Genomic DNA, 18583 nt, shown 5'->3' on the forward strand with positions numbered 1-18583 from the left:
GGGATACGGCTATTGCATTTTCTGACTCCTTTTTACGCCCATATGTAATTTTTTAAGAAAAGAAGCTAAAAGCTAGTGACATAAATAAGTATTTTCTCCCTCTATGTAATTTAAATTTTTACATATTTTGCATATTTTAATGGCATCCCGACTGAGTTAGATGAGTTTAATAGTTCTATAAAAATCATTTAATTTCCTATAAAAACTATACCAGTGGCATTAATTCAATTAAACGTTTAGTAAAATTTATTGTTTAGACAAGAAGTGCTACAAATGTTCACAAACATTTTCAAATGAAGTTAAAAAAAATAATAATAAAAATAAACAATTACTTTAAGTTGTAAATTATACTGGAAATCGATTGTAACTGATATGCTTTAGATTTGTGTAGGTTTTTGCATTTTATTATTTTTTAAAATCTATTTTTAAACCTTATACACACACACACACACACACACACACACACACACACACACACACACACACACACATATATATATATATATATATATATATATATATATATATATATATATATATATATATATATATATATATATATATATATATATACACACACACACACACACACACAAAATTTATATATAACGTTATGTACTCAAACGCTTTTTTGTTGACGATGTTTTATTAGAGTCAGCCATATTTATGTCTATGTGTGTATGTATTGTGTTTTACAATAAATGTTTTGCTTGTAAATGTTATGTTTTCAAATGAACAAAGCTGTTAATAAAACATCTGAATATGCATTTTATCAGTGATTAGTTAGGTTTTTGCTCAACTCGCTCTCTACGGTTCTCAGTTCAGTGAATCGGTGAAGTGTTGACTCGAGAACCGAGTCCTTTTCGTCTGCGAACCGTTCAGGCTGGGTTTATGAACAGGTTCAAACGATTCCCTGAGATGATCCGACTCAAATGAACGATTCGTCTACGAGTCGGACATCGCTACTCCCTCAGAGAAATTGACAGCAGCTGGGTCGCCTGTGTGAGCAAACCCGAAGGACAGACACGGCAGAAAATAAAACTCTGCCGTTGCAGTGGGCTCCCCCTTCCCCTTTCCCCCACCGTTTGAGCGAACATATCAGTAAAGCGACCCGGACGAGCTCTCTGACTCCGTTTCCCCGCTTTCACAGCGGAGCGGTCAGGACTTTTGTCAGTAGCTTAGCCGAGCTAGCGGGCTAACACGACTAGCTGGGTTCAGCTACAACAAGGAATTACAAATATTCCACCGAGAAACACTGAAGAATGTCGGGGAAGGATCAGAATAAACAATCCACCACCGAACGGCTCGTGAAAGGTACATTTTCTTTGTGAAACTGCGTTTTTGTACAGTTCGGGTGGGTTTTGTGTTAGCTAACCCGCTCTGGTAGCTGATGGGTGACATTCAGTTTATGTCTAATATAAATATAAGCAAGCGAGGACATCTGTTGTGTTGACTGACTTTTGGATAACTTAGAAAGTGAAATGACACATGTTGATGGCTAATTTGACAGGCTGGCTCGGGCTGCATGGGATGAATTAGCGTGAATTAAATGAGATCAATGAAGTTTTAAGCTCTAGTGTGCAAACATTACGCAGAGGCAAAGCTCTTATTAGTGAATTAGGCCATTATGGGATATTAGTGGAGATGCATGATACTTGTAGTGGTCTGGATATGCAAAACACGTGAAATTCATGAAAATGAAACTACCAAAGCTGTATCAAGCTTTGCATTGCAGGTCTTTGTATTTTTCACTTCTCTATATCTGGCGTTTTGGTCGTGTCTCTGTCTATAGATGCTGATTAGACAACAATTCTAAAATGAAGGATGTATGAAACTCCTTTTTAGTGTAAACAGGCTTTGGTTGACTTTGATATGCATTGCAATCTCATTTGCATGACATGAAATACTTTTTGAACGTAACAGTGTTATAAATCTTAAAATGAGAGGTTAATCATACTTGTGTGTGTGTGTGTGTGTGTGTGTGTTTGTCATATATATATATATATATATATATATATATATATATATATATATATATATATATATATATATATATAGTGCTCAGCATAATTGAGTACACCCCTTTTTGAAATTAATTTCTTAGTGAATATAGGCAATGTATTTTGGTGTATTTAAACAAAATAGATTTATTAAGCAGATATATTTATTAAAATAATATTTTAGTTACCAAACATATTTAGAAATTGAAATATGTTTCAATTAAATTAGAGCAAAATATAAAAAAAAACAATCTACAAAATTTAAGCAAGATTTCTGTTCATTTTTTTTGCTTCTCTTGATTTTCCTCTTTTTTTAAAAAAAATGTATTTTATGTTTTTCTATTACATAAATATGTGTATACTAGTTTTTTTGGACTGTTATTGTAAGTTATTTTGTTAGATAAGCTCCAGATTTGCTTTCAGTACTGATTTTTAATGAAGACCGCAGAAGTCAAGAATTCATTTGAATGATTTAGCCAGACATGTTTACTGTTCCAAAACATTTTAAATGTTTCTTAACATAAAGTATATTGTGTTTAAAAGGGGAAATTTTACCCAGACATTTTAAAAGAATATATTTTAGAGCAGTAATTGCAATACTGCGAAACCATGATATTTTTATTCAAGGTTATCATACAGTCAGAATCTTATACTGGCCCATGACTACTGAGCACTATATATATAATTATTCATTCATTTTCTTGTCGGCTTAGTCCCTTTATTAATCCGGGGTCGCCACAGCGGAATGAACCGCCAACTTATCCAGCAAGTTTTTACGCAGCGGATGCCCTTCCAGCCGCAACCCATCTCTGGGAAACAATCACACACACTCATACTCTACGGACAATTTAGCCTACCTAATTCACCTGTACCGCATGTCTTTGGACTGTGGGGGAAACTGGAGCACCCGGAGGAAACCCACGCGAAGGCAGGGAGAACATGCAAACTCCACACAGAAACGCCAACTGAGCCGAGGTTCGAACCACCGACCTTCTTGCTGTGAGGCAACAGCACTACCTACTGCGCCACTGCCTAATATATATATATACACACATGATTAGTATATTTTTTGTTTTCTATTATATAATGAATAGGTATATACATCATAAATCAATTGGTTACATCTATTTTTAATATATTAGTACCTAAAAACTGAATAGGCATAAAAGTTTATTATGAGAGATGAAAATGTTTCACAGTTTATAATTTAATTGCTATGCACATTTCAAAATAAAAGATTAATGTAACTTTAAAAGCCTATTTAGCACTGTATGTTATTCTTGGTGGACTTATCAGAATGACTTATTTTATTAAGTCCACAGAGCCTTCACCCGCTTTATCAGTACACAAAAGTGCCTCTGTTAACATTAATTCAAATTACTGCAGTGCATTTGCTTTCATTCTCCTGCATCTATCGTTCTTCTGGCTTTCGGCAAGGGAATTTGAGAGAAGTAAATCCTGTGCTCTCTTGTCTGAAGGTAGAACTAAACTAATTGAACTTATCCCTGTGATCCCAATTAACCTCATACAAATAATCCTACTTTAAAATCAAGGAAGGATTGACCTATGCTTAGGTAATTCATTTAAACATCAGCTCCCTATCAAGGGCTCATGGGAGTATCTCATGTTGAAGCGGTGAGACACAGTCGAGTAATGCTCTAATTGGATCATTAGGTCAGTGTCTTCATAGGCACAGAAGCACCCGGGGAACTTTGACTTGTTTTTGATTAAAACTACTGTGTCCGCTGACATATATAGTGTGTTCATGCCTCTCAGCCTCTTATTTGCCGCTGTCAGCTCGCTGTGTTTTAGCTGATCGGGCTCAATTAGACAGCCTCTGTAATGAGCTGTTGGCACTAGGCTCTTTAGTAGTTTAGTTCTGGAGCCGTAATGATTTGCGTCTTCCTTCCCGAGTCAGTCCATTCAGCAATCTAAATCGCTACAGACAAGAAAAAAACCCTCCTCATTAAAAAAAGAGCTCAGCCCTCATTCTGACTAGAATTGGAGATCTTCGTTTTTCAGGAGCAGTAGCATTTCAGCTTCAAATTGGTTCCAGGTTTCACTGAATGCCTCCTTTCAGTTTGAGCACTCCAACACCTGGATTTTGCGCTACACGTATGCGTAATTGCAGGCTGTCTGAAAAGTGTTTTTGTGGGATTTGTTTTGTCAACCGTGATGGCCAGACATGCATCTTATAGAAGTTCTGAACTAGAGAATTGTGCAAAAAGAATACAAGATAGAGAAGTGAATATGTTGTCTGTGAAATAATGTAAGGTGCATTCGCTTAATTATCTACATTTCAAGATGATGTTCTGTTCTGAAGCGGTTCACATCCTTCGGCTCAGAACTGTGTTTCTATGACAACACTAAATTAATCTGTAGAGAGGTCACATGGTACTAGTTTAGCTCTCAGAATATCCTTAGTATGAAACTTGTAATTGTGATCCAGATGAGTTGGAATCTTATTTTGGGGGTTAAAAGATTGCGTGAACGCACCTTTAAAATGCAGTGATCCCTCTCAGACACTTTTTTTCAGTGCTTGTTTCTTAAAGCGCATTTGTCCATTGATGCTTAATATAAGGATTTTAAAGTCTTCTTTAAAGCCTGAGCCAGACCTGCCAGTTATGAGGTAAATCTCAATTTTTTTAAAGACATTTGAAAAAGTATTTTAAAATGCACCAAAGGTACAAGCTTTCAGGAAAGGGGATTACTCAACAAGTATTAAAAAAATGCATTGAATGGGTTACTTACTTGCACACAGACTTTTAGTCAGAATTGTCATTCCATACAAAATCGCCACTTTTAAGATCTAATTTCTTTAAAAAAGCAGCAACCTTCACTGCCTGGCTTTCACTGGAAGTTCATCATTGGATGGAAAACACTATCTGTGCATGCAGCTCATTGATGCAAACTAACGGTACCTTAACATAGGCTGGGCAATTTGGCAAAAATGGAATCTCAATAATTATTTTTCATATTGATTGATAACGATATATATTTACTGTTAATGCTTCCAGATTTTAAAAAGTATCCCAACAATTACTGAAGCCACAAAAAGTAGAGGGTACATTAAATGGCATAACACATTTTCAGTTTACATTTCCTGTGGCCGAAAATTTGGTACATCTCTAATACAGGGTTTCCATGGGGTCTTAAAGTATTAAAAGTTGATTAATCAATTATGCGAAAATTAAGGCCCTTAAAAGGTATTAAAAAGTCTTAATCATGTTTTTACGAGGTCTTAAGTTTTGTTCAAGCATTGTCCAGTGTTTGATTCCAAAAAAAAGCATAAATATATTTATTTTCCTTCTAATATTAACAACAGTGTGCTCAAACCACACCATTGGTTCGGGCCAGGGCGCATCCGGTCAAGCCCCTTCGTCCGGGTGATGTCACGCAATTTGGTGATGTGAAGCTCTCCACATGTAGTAAACCATAGAGCAAAACAGACAGCAAAATGGGAAAATGTAAGTTTGCGTACTCCTGGTTAGAGAAACAGGAGTTTAAACAGTGGCTGAAGCCTGTCGCTGAAAACAACCGTGTAATTTATTCTTTTAAGCTTTTGAGCTTATCTGAGTTTTGTTGCAAGGTTGTGCTCCACTAGTTTATTTAACTACAACTGTTTATTAAGTTAAAAGTTTGATACTAATTAGAACTAAAATATTCTGAGAAGGTCTTTAAAAAGTCTTTAAAAGGTATTGAAATTTCCTTTAGGATTCCTACATATACCCTGTAATATTAACATACTTTTTGATTCCTATTGTCGCACATTTCTGCTGTTATTATAATTATGATAATTAGATTATCAGTAAAGTTTCGAGCTTATCACTAGCTATGTTTGCATCCAAATATGCTAATTAACTTTATACACAAAACTGGATTACTGCTTTATTCGCACGTATTTTATGCAATGTTTCCATCCAACAAGTCAAAGTGAACAAAATCGCCACTTCCTGATTAACTGGCGCCAAATCAAGAGTAAAAACAAAATTTGCTGCGGCAGGAGAAGCTGCGCAAATCTTTTTTTTTATTTAACAAATGGCTTTCGTCTCAGTAGGTAATCCTGAAACGCAGTGAAAGCATGGTGGCATTTGAAGGCATGAGACACGGAACACAGATGCTCTTGATTCTTAAGGTCATTAATAATATAACAACACTAATACTGAAATAGTAAGGCGTTTTAGAGTGACCAAAACATGTTTCAGAGGTTTTACAGTGTGCTAAACTTGCTGGTTTGTCCATTCTCGCACATTTTTATCATCACATGATCTCTTATAACAATAACGCATAACTTTTTTTTTAATGCGCACAGTGGAATTTGTTCGGTAAATGTGTTTCCATCGGAGTTTAGGTCCATCTTTTCTTATCGAATAAAGTTTATCCTGGTTATGCGCATATGTTTTTTTTAATGCGTATTTTTGAAATTTATGTGCATCTTGGCGTTTCCTACAACCGTTTTTATGCGCATATCTAAAAAGCGCATAAAAATAGGTGGATGAAAATGTAACTATTTTTATTGAGATAAATGTTATAATTTTATCATTTATCGGCCCAGCCCTACCTCAACATAGCTAAGGGCATACTCGCACTATGTACAGTTGCCTTGAACCGGGCCAAAGCACGCTTTTCGCCCCTCCCGTCCCCCCTGACAGCCCGCAGTCACATTACATTCGGGCCTGGGCACGCTTATGTCATCGATGCTGCGCTGTTGAGTAAGCGCTTTTGCTCAGCACAGTGGAGATTGCTTTAGTTATACCGTTTTTAGCCGTTTGATGTGCAGTGACACGCAGTCAAATATTTTGCCGAACAGATCAGCCAATTTTGACACTCATAAACAATCATAAAGTCCTCGTGCTGCAGGAATTAAGAGGTTTGCTGAAGGTACGCAGCTGTCGTGCAGTGAGGGGTTTGCGTCTTTAATAAACTACGACAGTTTGCGTTCACTGAACAGTAAGAATGATTAATTAATCCATATGAAACGGTCCCTTAAAAGTCATGTCTTGCTTTTCAGTTTCGGGCTTAGGCGTGTTTTGCACTCACACACAACCGTACCAAAGCACTTCTCAAATGATCCGGTAAACTGAAATGGGCACGGTTCAGATAGCATAGTGTGAGTAGGCTTTAATTATCAACAACAAAACTAAAATGCAGTATTATACATGTCAGGAAAGTAGCTATCAATGTCTGTTTGTAAAGAATATATACACCTGCGCAGCTTTTTTTTTCTTCTTTTTATTTTTTTGGAAAATCAGCTTTTGTATTTTGCATAGGAATGATAGACATTGTTTTAAAAAATGTTTGCATTTTCAGACTGCTTATGAGTGGCTGAATTTAATCTGGTGTTCTGCATTTAGTTTAAAATGGTTTACCAGGAGTCAACCTCGGGACTCAAAGTAGGTCAAATTTTTTTCGATTAGCTTTCATTGAAAATCGATTCTTCTGAACTCTAGAACCCAACTGTTGGACGTCTTTAAAGCACTCTTATCTAGTGACACATCAATGCTGAGTGCTAGAATTCTACTATACCACCTCTGAGCTATTGGTAGGCGTTGTTTTTTCTTCTTTTTTTTTTTTCTGGCCGATGAAATTCAAATGAATTCTGTAGGCTCAAATGATGAAATATTAAAAGCTTGTTGACAGCATGCTTTTGTTAGTTTTGTCCAGAAAACATTGCATTTAGAAGGTAAAATTACAAAAGCTTCTCTTCAAACGGACTGTAAGCTTTGCGCGAATGAACTCCAGCATGATTGAAGTGCTGAGTGGGAGTTGAGGTTCTCTCCAAGGCCGCGTCTTGATGAGTCCTCCCACAGCTAAAGCACGGAGCGTGGGGAATCAAGGATCGCAGCGGCACTTTTCTACTCCGCACTCATCAGCCGAGCCAGGCTTGGAACAATGTGACGGAGGCGGAGGAAAGATGAGGTTAAGTGCCTTTAAAAGCTTTGATTAGTTGCTAGACGTTTCCATGCAACTCTTTTCTCACTTTCGCCTGCTGAGAATGGCAGACAGTGCAGCGGTTGTTGTGTTGTGTATTTAAACGTGGACCAGCAGTCAGTTAAAAGCTTTAAAGGTTAGCATGAGAGAGTAATTCAAGCTGGGTTGCATTCTGTAGATATTTTTTGTTTTGTTTTGAGGGGTGGGGAACATCAGCACCCTGCCCACTCTAAGTCATTTCACCATCTAATCCACATTGTCTAGAAATGAGCAAGTTACACAGCTGACTCTAATATACAGTTTTGGACCCCCATCAGTCTGCTGTTGAATTTGATGTTTTGACCTTTTGGCTTATTTACAGATAGAAACTAGAGCTGTCAGGGTCAACGTCACCCTGCTTGTGTAATTATTCTGTCCTCATGCATGATTAACGGACCTCAGGCCCAGTCTCTCACCCTTCCACCATGGCCTCTCTCTAGGTTCGCTCTTACCGCCCAAGATAGCTCCTGTCCTCCTTGCCAAGAACCTCAAAGTCCATGTGATTTCTTGCCTAAAATGTTCTCTAATATCTGTTTTAAAAAATAGTTAGTGAGATTAAACCACAGATCTGACTGACACAGGAAGTTACGCCTTTTCTAGCTTCCTTATTAATATACATGTACACTGGTCCAAACAAGTCTTAAAGGGATAGTTCACCCAAAAGTGAAAACTCATCATTTGCTCACCAGCCTCAGAAAAAAGATGTCGGTACAGCAGAATTCAGTGGTCTCTGAAATGACATAAAACTGAAACTATTTATGAAATGTTCATATGCATCTTTGAAGACATTAATGTATTGCATTTTTATTATTGGGCTATGGATGAGAGTGCAAAAAGTACTAAGTTGCTTAACTTTTTTTTTTTACTGGGCTGCGATATAACAAGAATAATGTACACCACTAATGTAGTACAGTTGCCTCACTACTGGGTAAATATATATCCTGGTACTTTGATAGTAAAATCCTCCCCCCGTCCTGAGGGCTTCATTTTCACATGCAAATGCACCACACCGAGAGGTTACACATTTTCACTGCCATTTTCTCAGAAGGGTGAACTCAGCCCTCGAGCCAGATAATAGCCCTGTTACAGCTTTAGTTAAAACAGGCAAATGAGCAGGTGTTCTTCCTTTATTCTGTCAGCCGTGAAAGATTCACTCTTCCTCATACTGGCATGCAACAAGACCAACACCCTCTGATGGTTTCTGCCTGAACTGACTCCAAAGTCATCAAAAACAGTTTATTTTATAAAGCCATTTCATTCTTTGCTCCTAATTCCACCAGTGGAGTCCCAGGTTTGCAGTCAGCTGAGCTCCAAGCTTTATTGTGGTCTATCATGCCTGTGGTCCCAGCTCTTAAAGCCATGGATGTCGGCCAGGCCCACATTCTTCTGGAGAGCAAGCCGTGCCAACCTGGCCTGTGACCCTGGCAGAGAGGATTCCTTATCGAGGCCAACAGCTGGCCTTCTACCCCACCCCAATTTCAGGACGTAACTTCCCAACTCCTCTTAAACTGGTTTGAATGTTGTGGAATTCCTGCAACTGAAAATAGCTCAAGGCTCAGGGGGTTGCAGAGCAACTCCAGCAGGCATTTGTTTGCATGCCGCCTGCCTCAGCATTCGCTCATGCGCACATCGTCTGAATGTAATATCCCAGCCCCCAGGTTGTCAAGGGTTTGTTTAAGCTGTCTTCTGCGCAACGGCAAGGCCTTCATGTCTTCTTAACAAGGCCCGTGCGTGTTCGTTGGGGGAAGGGACGGGGCCAGCTGTGGCCATATGTGTTCTGATAACCCACACAGCTTCGCGGGAGAGACCCAAATTCAGACCAATAATGTTAACCTTTATTACCGTGCATATGTTTCACTTTTAGTTCCTGGAAATCAGCTTACCATTGCATTTTTTCATTCAACCTCGTGCAGCAATGCATTTTCGGTTATTGTCATGAATTGAGTAATAACTTGACAACTTGCAACCACAGACTTTTACACATTCCAGGGATAGTTAGGTCATGCATTGTTTTTGCATGAATTCCCCCCAGGCAAAACCAGTTAAGTCCAGGGTGTGCCTTACAACCAATGTTATTGGTCAATTCATCCACACAGTTCAGAATTCATCCATTCTATTCAGCCTTAACATTGATCAGATTAGTTTGACTGTATTGCTGTATGCTTTAAAAAAGTTAAGGAAAATGTTTAAGCAATGGTGGAACAAATACTGAAAAAAATCATACTCTCATTAAAGTAGGGCTGGCTGATAAAATCGGTATCGATATTCATTTTTTGACCGAACACCATTGTCAATATTGATTTAAAAAAAAAAACATTTGGGATGTTGTTTCGGTATGAAGCGCTTGGGGTGTAAGTTTGTCATTTCCAATGGAGGCACACGCATTTTCAGGCTGCACCCTGTTGAAAAAACATCTGAACTTTTCTGAATGCCACGAGTGCACAGCAATTCATGCAAGTAGAACTAACCAATCTGCTTTACACTTTGTATGAAACATACACATTTCAGTAATAATGGCAGACTAAATACGTCAGAGAAACACGGCGGACCCAAGCACTGCATCAGTTTTCACTTTTCTTTATAAACTTGCATCGGAGCTGCAACAGTTTCTGTTTGTTATCCTCTGAGAAAATGGTTGATGGTCACCTAGTTACAAGAGATACCGGGTGAGCGCGAGCGCACGTGCTTGTCCCTTCAAGTCAGAATAACAACACATGCAAAAATGAGTGCCGTAAAGCAGCAGTGAGGAGATTGTGAATAAAAAAGGATGTAAGAATGTTACCAGAGTGGCTTTTTGGTTTCTTTTCGTGTGCATCCCAGCCACTAGCTCCTCTTCTGAAAGATTTTTTTACCGTTGGTGGTAATATAGTCGTTCAACTTCATAATTTTTAATGTTGCAGTATGTATTTGAAAAATGATGGTTCGTTTCTTTACTTGAAAGCTCATATTCGATTATCATAATTTGTTTTGTTGACAGAGTTTGAGGTTTACTGTATCATTATTACTGACACCTTAACGTTTGCTTTGTTTGTTCAGTATTTATGCTTTACTAGTATCGCACACACTTTGTAACATTTTTATTTATCAAATTTAGGAGTCTCTTCAACACTTTGTTTTCTTTATTATGAAGAGATGAAATACTTTGTTTTAAATATTTTTGGTTTTTGACTATTAAAACTATTTGCCTTTGTAATGTTTGTAAATTAAAATAAAGTGGTTAAATAAAAAAAATCCTAATAGTCCTAAATGTATAGTTAAAAAATATTCAGTAATTATCGATATCGAATGAAATGAAACATATTGTGATAATTTTTTTTTTTGCAATATCGTCCAGACCTAAAGTACTATTACTTGCCAAAAATGTAGTGCAAGTAGAGGATGAGTATGTTTTCTAATAATTACTCAAAAGTAGCCCTTAGTACTTGAGTAGTGATTTAAATTATCATACCCTGCAAATTAAAAATGTAGATTACGTCATGTAATCATCATGTGTTTCAAACTATTCATGGACTAAACAATTTTAAATGTGAGATTAATTCAATGTGAGAATCAATTGCATTAATATGTGCACCTTTAATAAGCTAACAGTAAGCAGGTGGATGCATTTACATGCAGAGCGAATCTGTAACCCAAAGGGCAGAAATCTGGCTGTGACAATATGTGAATGCTTATGTACTTTAAATCCTGACTAACAAGCAATGAGTGTCCAGCAGTTGGTGCCACAAACCAAACTTGTGTAGCACTGATAGATTACATGAAATTGTGTATTTAAAAACGTAACATTCTGTAGTGAATTTGATTATATTTTAAGGACATGTCATGATTTCAGTCCTCATGCATTTCAGCAGACATTCTTTGTTTTATAGTCAGTGACTTAGTCTAAATTAAAACTTAGTCTTTCTGTTGTTGCTCTTAAATGGTTTCGTCTTGTACACCTAATGCTTCTCCTCTAAACATGTATGCTTATAAAGTCTTCCTTTCTTAAAGTTAGTCTTTTTGATGCTATTTTTGTATGTGCAAAAGGGCTGCACAATTGATCTAATTTCTAATCATGATCACTGTTACACAATTACTGTTACACAACATGCCACAATTACAAACAAATATGATATTATGCCATGCGATTGGCTGGTGGATGAATAATATGAAGACGAAGATATGTTTGGAGAAAATGGATCCAACATTTAGTGTTGTCCTTAGGCATGGGACGATAATCGTTGTCAAGTTATACCACGGTTTGGAAAAGTCAAGGTTTTAAAACCACTAAAATTTTCTCCTGAATTGTTTCTGCAGTATATGCAAGATTTTTTTAATGACTATTTTGTTTTTTAGAACAACAGTAGCTCTAGCAGAAAAGATATCCATAGATGCCATTTTAAATTGTAAAGAAATCTTTGTTTTAGAAACTAATGAAGACAGCGGAAATCAATAGCTATGTTTCCATCTAAAATTGTGAAATAACTTTATGGTCAACTGGAATATCGCATAAAAGATGTGCAGCGTTTCCATCCACTGGGTCAAAGAGAACAAAATCATCACTTCCTGATTAACTTATGCCAAATATCAACAGTAAAAATGAAATTTGCTGCGTCAGAAGAAGCTGCATGAGTCTTTTCTTCATTTAATAAATGACTTGTGCCTCATAAGACAATCTTGGCATGCAGTGAACGCGTGGTGGCAGTTGAAGGTGCTCATCTTGCTGCTTTGTCAGTTCACACACATTGTCATCATCACATGATCTCCTATAATAAAATCACATGACTTTTTTTTAAATGCGTATATTGAAATTTGTTTCGTAAAAGTGTTTCCATCGTTTATGTTTAAGTTTAGGTGCATCTTTTATTATCGAAATAAATAGTTTATCTTATTCATTTTTCAAAATGTATGCACATCTTGGCGTTTCATTAACCGTTTTTTTTTATGTGCATAAAAATAGGTGGATGGAAACGTAGCTAATGATTCATTTGAAATATTTAACCTGACATGTTCACTGTTCCAAAATATTATAAATGTTTCTAAAATAAAGTATATTGTGCTCCAAGGGGGAAAAAAAGTTTTAGTTTTTTTACCCAGACATTTAAAAAGAATAGATTTTAGAGCAGTAATCCCAATACCGTGAAACTGTGATATTTTTATCCAAGGTTATCATACCAACGGCATCCTATACCGGCCCATGCCTAGATGTCCTAGCAACTAACCAGAACACCCTAACATCATCATAATGTTGTTTTGGGGGGGTGGGAGGGGGGAAATCAAATAAATTTGAGGTTTTTAGAATTGAATCTTTTTTTAATAGTTCATTTATTAGTTAAATGTTAGCATGCTACTCATCCCCCACTGTTTGTGCTATGTGATACTTCAATCATGCAGCTAATTGTGCCATTTTCGGCTGCTGGAAAAAAAAAAAAATCATCTTACACAGAGCACCTTAGCAACTGTAAAGCAATGCCATGGCAACTGCCCAGAATACCCTAACATCACTGTGGCGAGTTTTGCACTGGCAAACACTAGGGATGTGCTGCATTTCCCAACAACTTGTTTTAAATTCCTGAATAATTGGTTTGGTAAAATCTTGCTTAAAAAAGCCTTTGAGTTTTTCCTCCCAGAAGTCTGAAAGTGGCCTGTTTAGAAAGCCTTGCTCTTAAGATATTTTTATTTAGAGTAACACTGAAACAAATTTGTCGGCACTTTTTGTTTTTATCACACACCATCTGGTTATGAATTTGAGGAAAAGACGCACTTCCTTAACTTGTAGACACTTTGGTCAACAGATGCTCTGATAGACTCTGAAACTTCACCACAGTTTTCGAATCTCTCAAAACATGCTGCTTTAAATTTAGAGATTCGATGCGACTCTCTGTCGAACAGTTCCAGATCAATGCAAGTTCTGAATTGCTCAGCTACAAAGTTGTAATCCATTTTGTACAGCAAGAAGTGTTAAAAAGCATACATAATGTCCTCTTGCATGTACTGTGTGTATCAAACGCTTGCCAGCAGGGTTTCCCTGTGACTAACAAGAGTAAAGAATTGAGTCTTCCTTTCTTCTCTCTCCCGCAGCGGTGCCGTACCCTCCCACAACGCGGCTCACCATGAAAGAGCTGTACGAGGACGGCAAGCCCAAGGTGGAGCTTTTGAAGAGCCACCTGGTGAAAGAGGGCCGCCTGGAGGAGGACGTGGCCCTACGCATCATCAACGATGGAGCCAACATCCTCCGCCACGAGAAGTGCATGCTGGAAGTCGAGGCGCCCATCACAGGTAGGCTGTTCTGATGACTCACTTTGCGGTGACACTTAAAAACCTGTCGTGATTCACAAGCAACGGCTTCATCCAGGATGTGGTTCTCAAAGGAGCTTTTCTCGCAAAGCCTAATGCCACACAATCACAGAAAAGCACAATGCCCACTGGTGTTGATACTCGCCCACACACCTGCTACCTTAGAAGCGAGTTATTTTGTTGATCTACAGGGAGACAATTCACAGAATCTCAGACTCATGAAGATACCCTCAAGGTTCTGCGGTTACTTGATCGGGCGTCTCTATCATTCGTAATCTTTTTGGTTTAGTCTTGACCCCGACATAATCCTCAAGCCAGCAAGATAAGCATGATTATTTTCATACGGAGTTAGTCTTCCACAGCAACCCCTAATGTGGCTGCTCTATAAAGGTCAGAGAAACAGTTGCATCCTAGACTCTCTTTCGTGCACACCCCCACACTTTAATTCCCCAGCGGAGGCCACAGGAAACCCCCAGCACTCGCCATACACTCGAGCAAACACACAAACAGGTGTGTGGATATAAATGGGCACGTCTATCCACATCTAACCCCCCCTCCTCAACCACTCTTTGCTCTCTCATGTTTTTCATAACACACACACACACACACACACACACACACACGCATGCACATACACCGTGTGTAATGGTTCAGCCAAAAGAGAAAACTGGAAAATATTCGGCACATATGATTGAAATGGTGTTTCCATCTAACCTCTTCTAGAACTTTAAATTATTGAAAGGTAGAGGAAATACTGTTGGTTTGGCCACATCCTGTTTGTGACCACTATAGATTTGTCTCACCATGCTGTTTTGAGTGGGCCTAGTATTTGTGCACTTTAGCTAGTAGGTTTTAATATTTGTGCACCCACAGGATTTCTGCTTCCATCTCTATTGCAGACATGTATTTGGCCTTTGCCACATTTTTCCAGGTTTTCACTCTGGCCATATCGTTCTAGTGAAGTCACACTTGTTGTTGCTGTACTTCAGGCATTTGTCTTACTGTATTTTGTCTCTGTCGTCAGTGTGCGGAGATGTCCACGGGCAGTTCTTCGACCTGATGAAGCTCTTCGAGGTGGGGGGTTCCCCGCACAACACACGCTATCTATTTTTGGGAGACTACGTGGATCGAGGCTATTTTAGTATTGAGGTGAGTGCTACTCTGCAACGATCCTAATGAGGTATGTAAAATAGGGTTAAGTGGTCAACAGCTGAGTCTCTCTAAAATGTCTGGATAAGCGTATTTTAAGAAAGCTGTATGTTCAATATGTGTTAATCTCTATCAGGATTGTCTGTGGCATGATGTTGATTACTATAGAAAATCATTTAACCTTGCCTCCTAAATTTGGCTGTATATCATGCATTGGTATTTAAGCCTATTTGACAATTATTATGAACAAAGAATAGTTTTTATAGCCTTACTGACTATAAAAGCATAAAACCTTATTTGTCTGTTAAAATGAGACCAGTGTGATGTTTCACTTTCCTTATAGAATGTAACCCTAATGTAAGAATGTAACTCTAGTGGGGTTTGATTGAAATATGAGTACAACACAGACCAACGGTCTAAACAAACCAAAAACAGTGTGTAATTCCACCAGAAAAAGGACAGAATCCTCATGCATACCTGTCTTCTATTGGCCTTATTTTTCAATTCAGAAGTGTGCCCGTTTTTGCTGTTTGTTTTAGAACAGGGGTACCCAAACTCTGTCTTGGAGGGCCAGTGTCCTGCAAAGTTTAGTTCCAACCCCAAACAGACACCTGGGCTAGCTAATCAAGCTCATATCAGGCTTTCTGAAAACATCCTTGCAGGTGTGTTGAGGCAAGTTGGATCCAAAATCTGCAGGACATCTGCCTATGGGAGAAATGACTAGGAATAATAAACACCAGAAAATGTCAAATTACTTGCTCTACAAACAAGTTCTTGCATGACTATACGAAGTAGAATAAAATATCAGTTTGCAGCATAACAAGCTGTTTTTAAAGGGCCATGAAACCCCCTCGTTTCAGCAGGGTGTTTTCACACCTCTACTTTGGAAAAAGTCAGAAAAGTGGGCGTGTCCAGCTCTGTTTAGGGGGGAGTGTTGGAGGAAGAAAAGTGGGATGGTGTGGGAGTGTCTATTTGGGCACGCGCGAGTTTCAGAGTCAAAATACACACACACACACACATACAGGAGAAAGTGATGGTGTTTAACCTACATGGACATCTGTAGTCGAATTATTTGCCAAATTATTAAATGTTGGACTTTAACTGCAGTTTGGCTCTTTCATTCAGGGAATTCATTCATGCCCCTCCCGACAAACGAGATATTTGATTCGAGGAGCTGCTCTAAGCGTGTATTTTTCATGCAATGTTTTATACTACACGGCGAATGAGAGAAAAAAAACCTCCGCATTTCCCGGAAACTTAGATGCACACGGCAGGTAGCGTCAGAAAGCCGCGCGTGTTATTCCGGTCACTAAATGCGGTAAAAACCCTACACGAGGTTAAAGTTTGGTTGTGGTGCTAACGTGTTTACACTCTGTGCAATAGTTTGTTAGATACGAACAAACTGAATAAACAAAGAGCACTGGTCGCTCACTTACCAAATCTGTAGAGACAGGACAATCACCAGCAACTAGAGCCGCGTCTTTATGAAGAGAATACTACAAACGAATCCAGATCTTAGCGTTTGCAGATGAGAACAGCTCTCAGGTAAACAATGTTCCTCCTTAGACACGTAAGTTATTGTTGTCGAGCGTCGCGTACACTGTAATCCACACGTGACTCTGAGCTCTCACAGAGAGAAAATGAAAACGAAACTTAACTGCAGCAAACTATAAAAGCAACACTTCACGCTTGTTTTGCCAACACAACGTGGTGTCTCTGTCCTGAAAACACGGTGATAGTAATGAATATTAATGAAGTTGCACAATAGAGTGCGCTGATTGGTTTAAACCAAGCCTTACTTATGCATTAATGCATCACACTGTAAGACGTAATAAGACTCACTCTGGCACAGACGTCCAGTCTGCACGCTGGAATAAAGGCTATTATGTCATGACCGTGACGCAGCTTCAAAAATTCGTTTCAAACCGGAAGTACGAATTTGCTTGAAATAACGCAAAAACAACCAATTTACACTTTTTAGTGTAATATAGGTGTCTTAATAGTGTTTTTAGCAGTGTGGGACACATATACGACTGTCAACAGCTCAAAAAATGTGTTTTGGTGTTTCGTGACCCTTTAATATCTAAAAATGAATGTAAGTGAATAAGACCGAATGTCTCGAGCCAAAAAGATTGAAATGGCTGCATCCGCTCGTACTCGAAAAATAAGGTGAATAATATGGAGGTAGTACGGTTCAGTAGTCATAAGAAACATCTTGCATCAGATTTTTATTTGAGCATGTGATGATGATATTCCTGGTTCAGGTTTTGATCCTAATAATGACACTTTTGAACACTAAGTGAACAGGACTAACTGTGCAGGGTTAATTAGCAAATAATGGTATTGATCATATCAACATCTATATTGCACACAATGTGGAGAAACTTCAAGCGTTCCAGCAGTTTACAGGCACTTCACTATTCAACCAAAAAAGGTTGAATTAATAACTTGATTTTTAAAAAATGCAATTTCCCTAAAAAAGTTTTGATTGTGTCTGATTTATCAACCGATTCAAGCGTATGCGTATGCTCCGGTTCAGCCTTCACGCAGTCGCTTACCCCTCACCGTGGCTGACGTGCACCTTCAAAAAAATGTAACATGTTGCGACTACGCATTGCACAAGCTCTGTGATTGGTGGGCTTGGTATCGCTGACAAGTGTGAGTGGGGATGAGAGGCGCGGTAACCCATTGGAGCGAGTGTTTACAAGTGTTGAGTCCTGTGAAGGAGCTCCAAGTTAAAAAGTTTTGTTTTGCGTTTACCTTATGATTATTGTTGTTGCATGTCCACTGGTCCCCACCTCAGAATGAGTGAGTTTTAGCTACTTGTATATTAGGTAGCATTAAAAAAACACACACACCAGCGAAGATACTCGACACAGAGGAACATTATAACATACTGCCAGCTAGCTTTGCGGAAGTGTTATTGCAGAGTGACACAATTGCACAGAGAAGTATAAATGCACAACAACGTGCAAGGAAGGCTGTGGGTCATTCTGATCACTTGACGTAGAGGTATAAAGACATGGTTTAAGACAATCTGAAGAGCCTACCAAGTTCAGTTATGCAAATTTATCTTACCAGAAACTTTTTAATTTTGGCTTTGGAATTTGCCTAAAATCATTGTACTTTCCTGCTTCAGTAAAAATGTATTTCCGTGCATCACTAGCATGCCACAAATGTCATCAATAAAG

The 18583-nt window shown here is 38.3% G+C and overlaps 1 protein-coding gene across 4 annotated transcripts in view; it reads left to right on the forward strand.

Annotated features, from left to right (window-relative positions):
• Positions 1 to 949: 949 nt before the first annotated feature.
• ppp3ccb (protein phosphatase 3, catalytic subunit, gamma isozyme, b) overlaps positions 950 to 18583 on the forward strand; it is a 52799-nt gene continuing 35165 nt past the window's right edge. For 3 of the 4 annotated variants that reach the window (XM_087269630.1, XM_087269631.1, XM_087269632.1), the window contains exons 1-3: positions 959 to 1314; positions 14028 to 14225; positions 15268 to 15392. In XM_087269630.1, the coding sequence (XP_087125756.1) occupies positions 1263 to 1314; positions 14028 to 14225; positions 15268 to 15392 (375 nt within the window). In that variant the 5' untranslated portion in view covers positions 959 to 1262. 4 annotated transcript variants of the gene reach the window in all.

The sequence above is a fragment of the Danio rerio genome, chromosome 10, assembly GCF_052040795.2.
Source record: "Danio rerio strain M-AB ecotype USA chromosome 10, GRCz13ab, whole genome shotgun sequence".
NCBI lineage: Eukaryota > Metazoa > Chordata > Actinopteri > Cypriniformes > Danionidae > Danio > Danio rerio.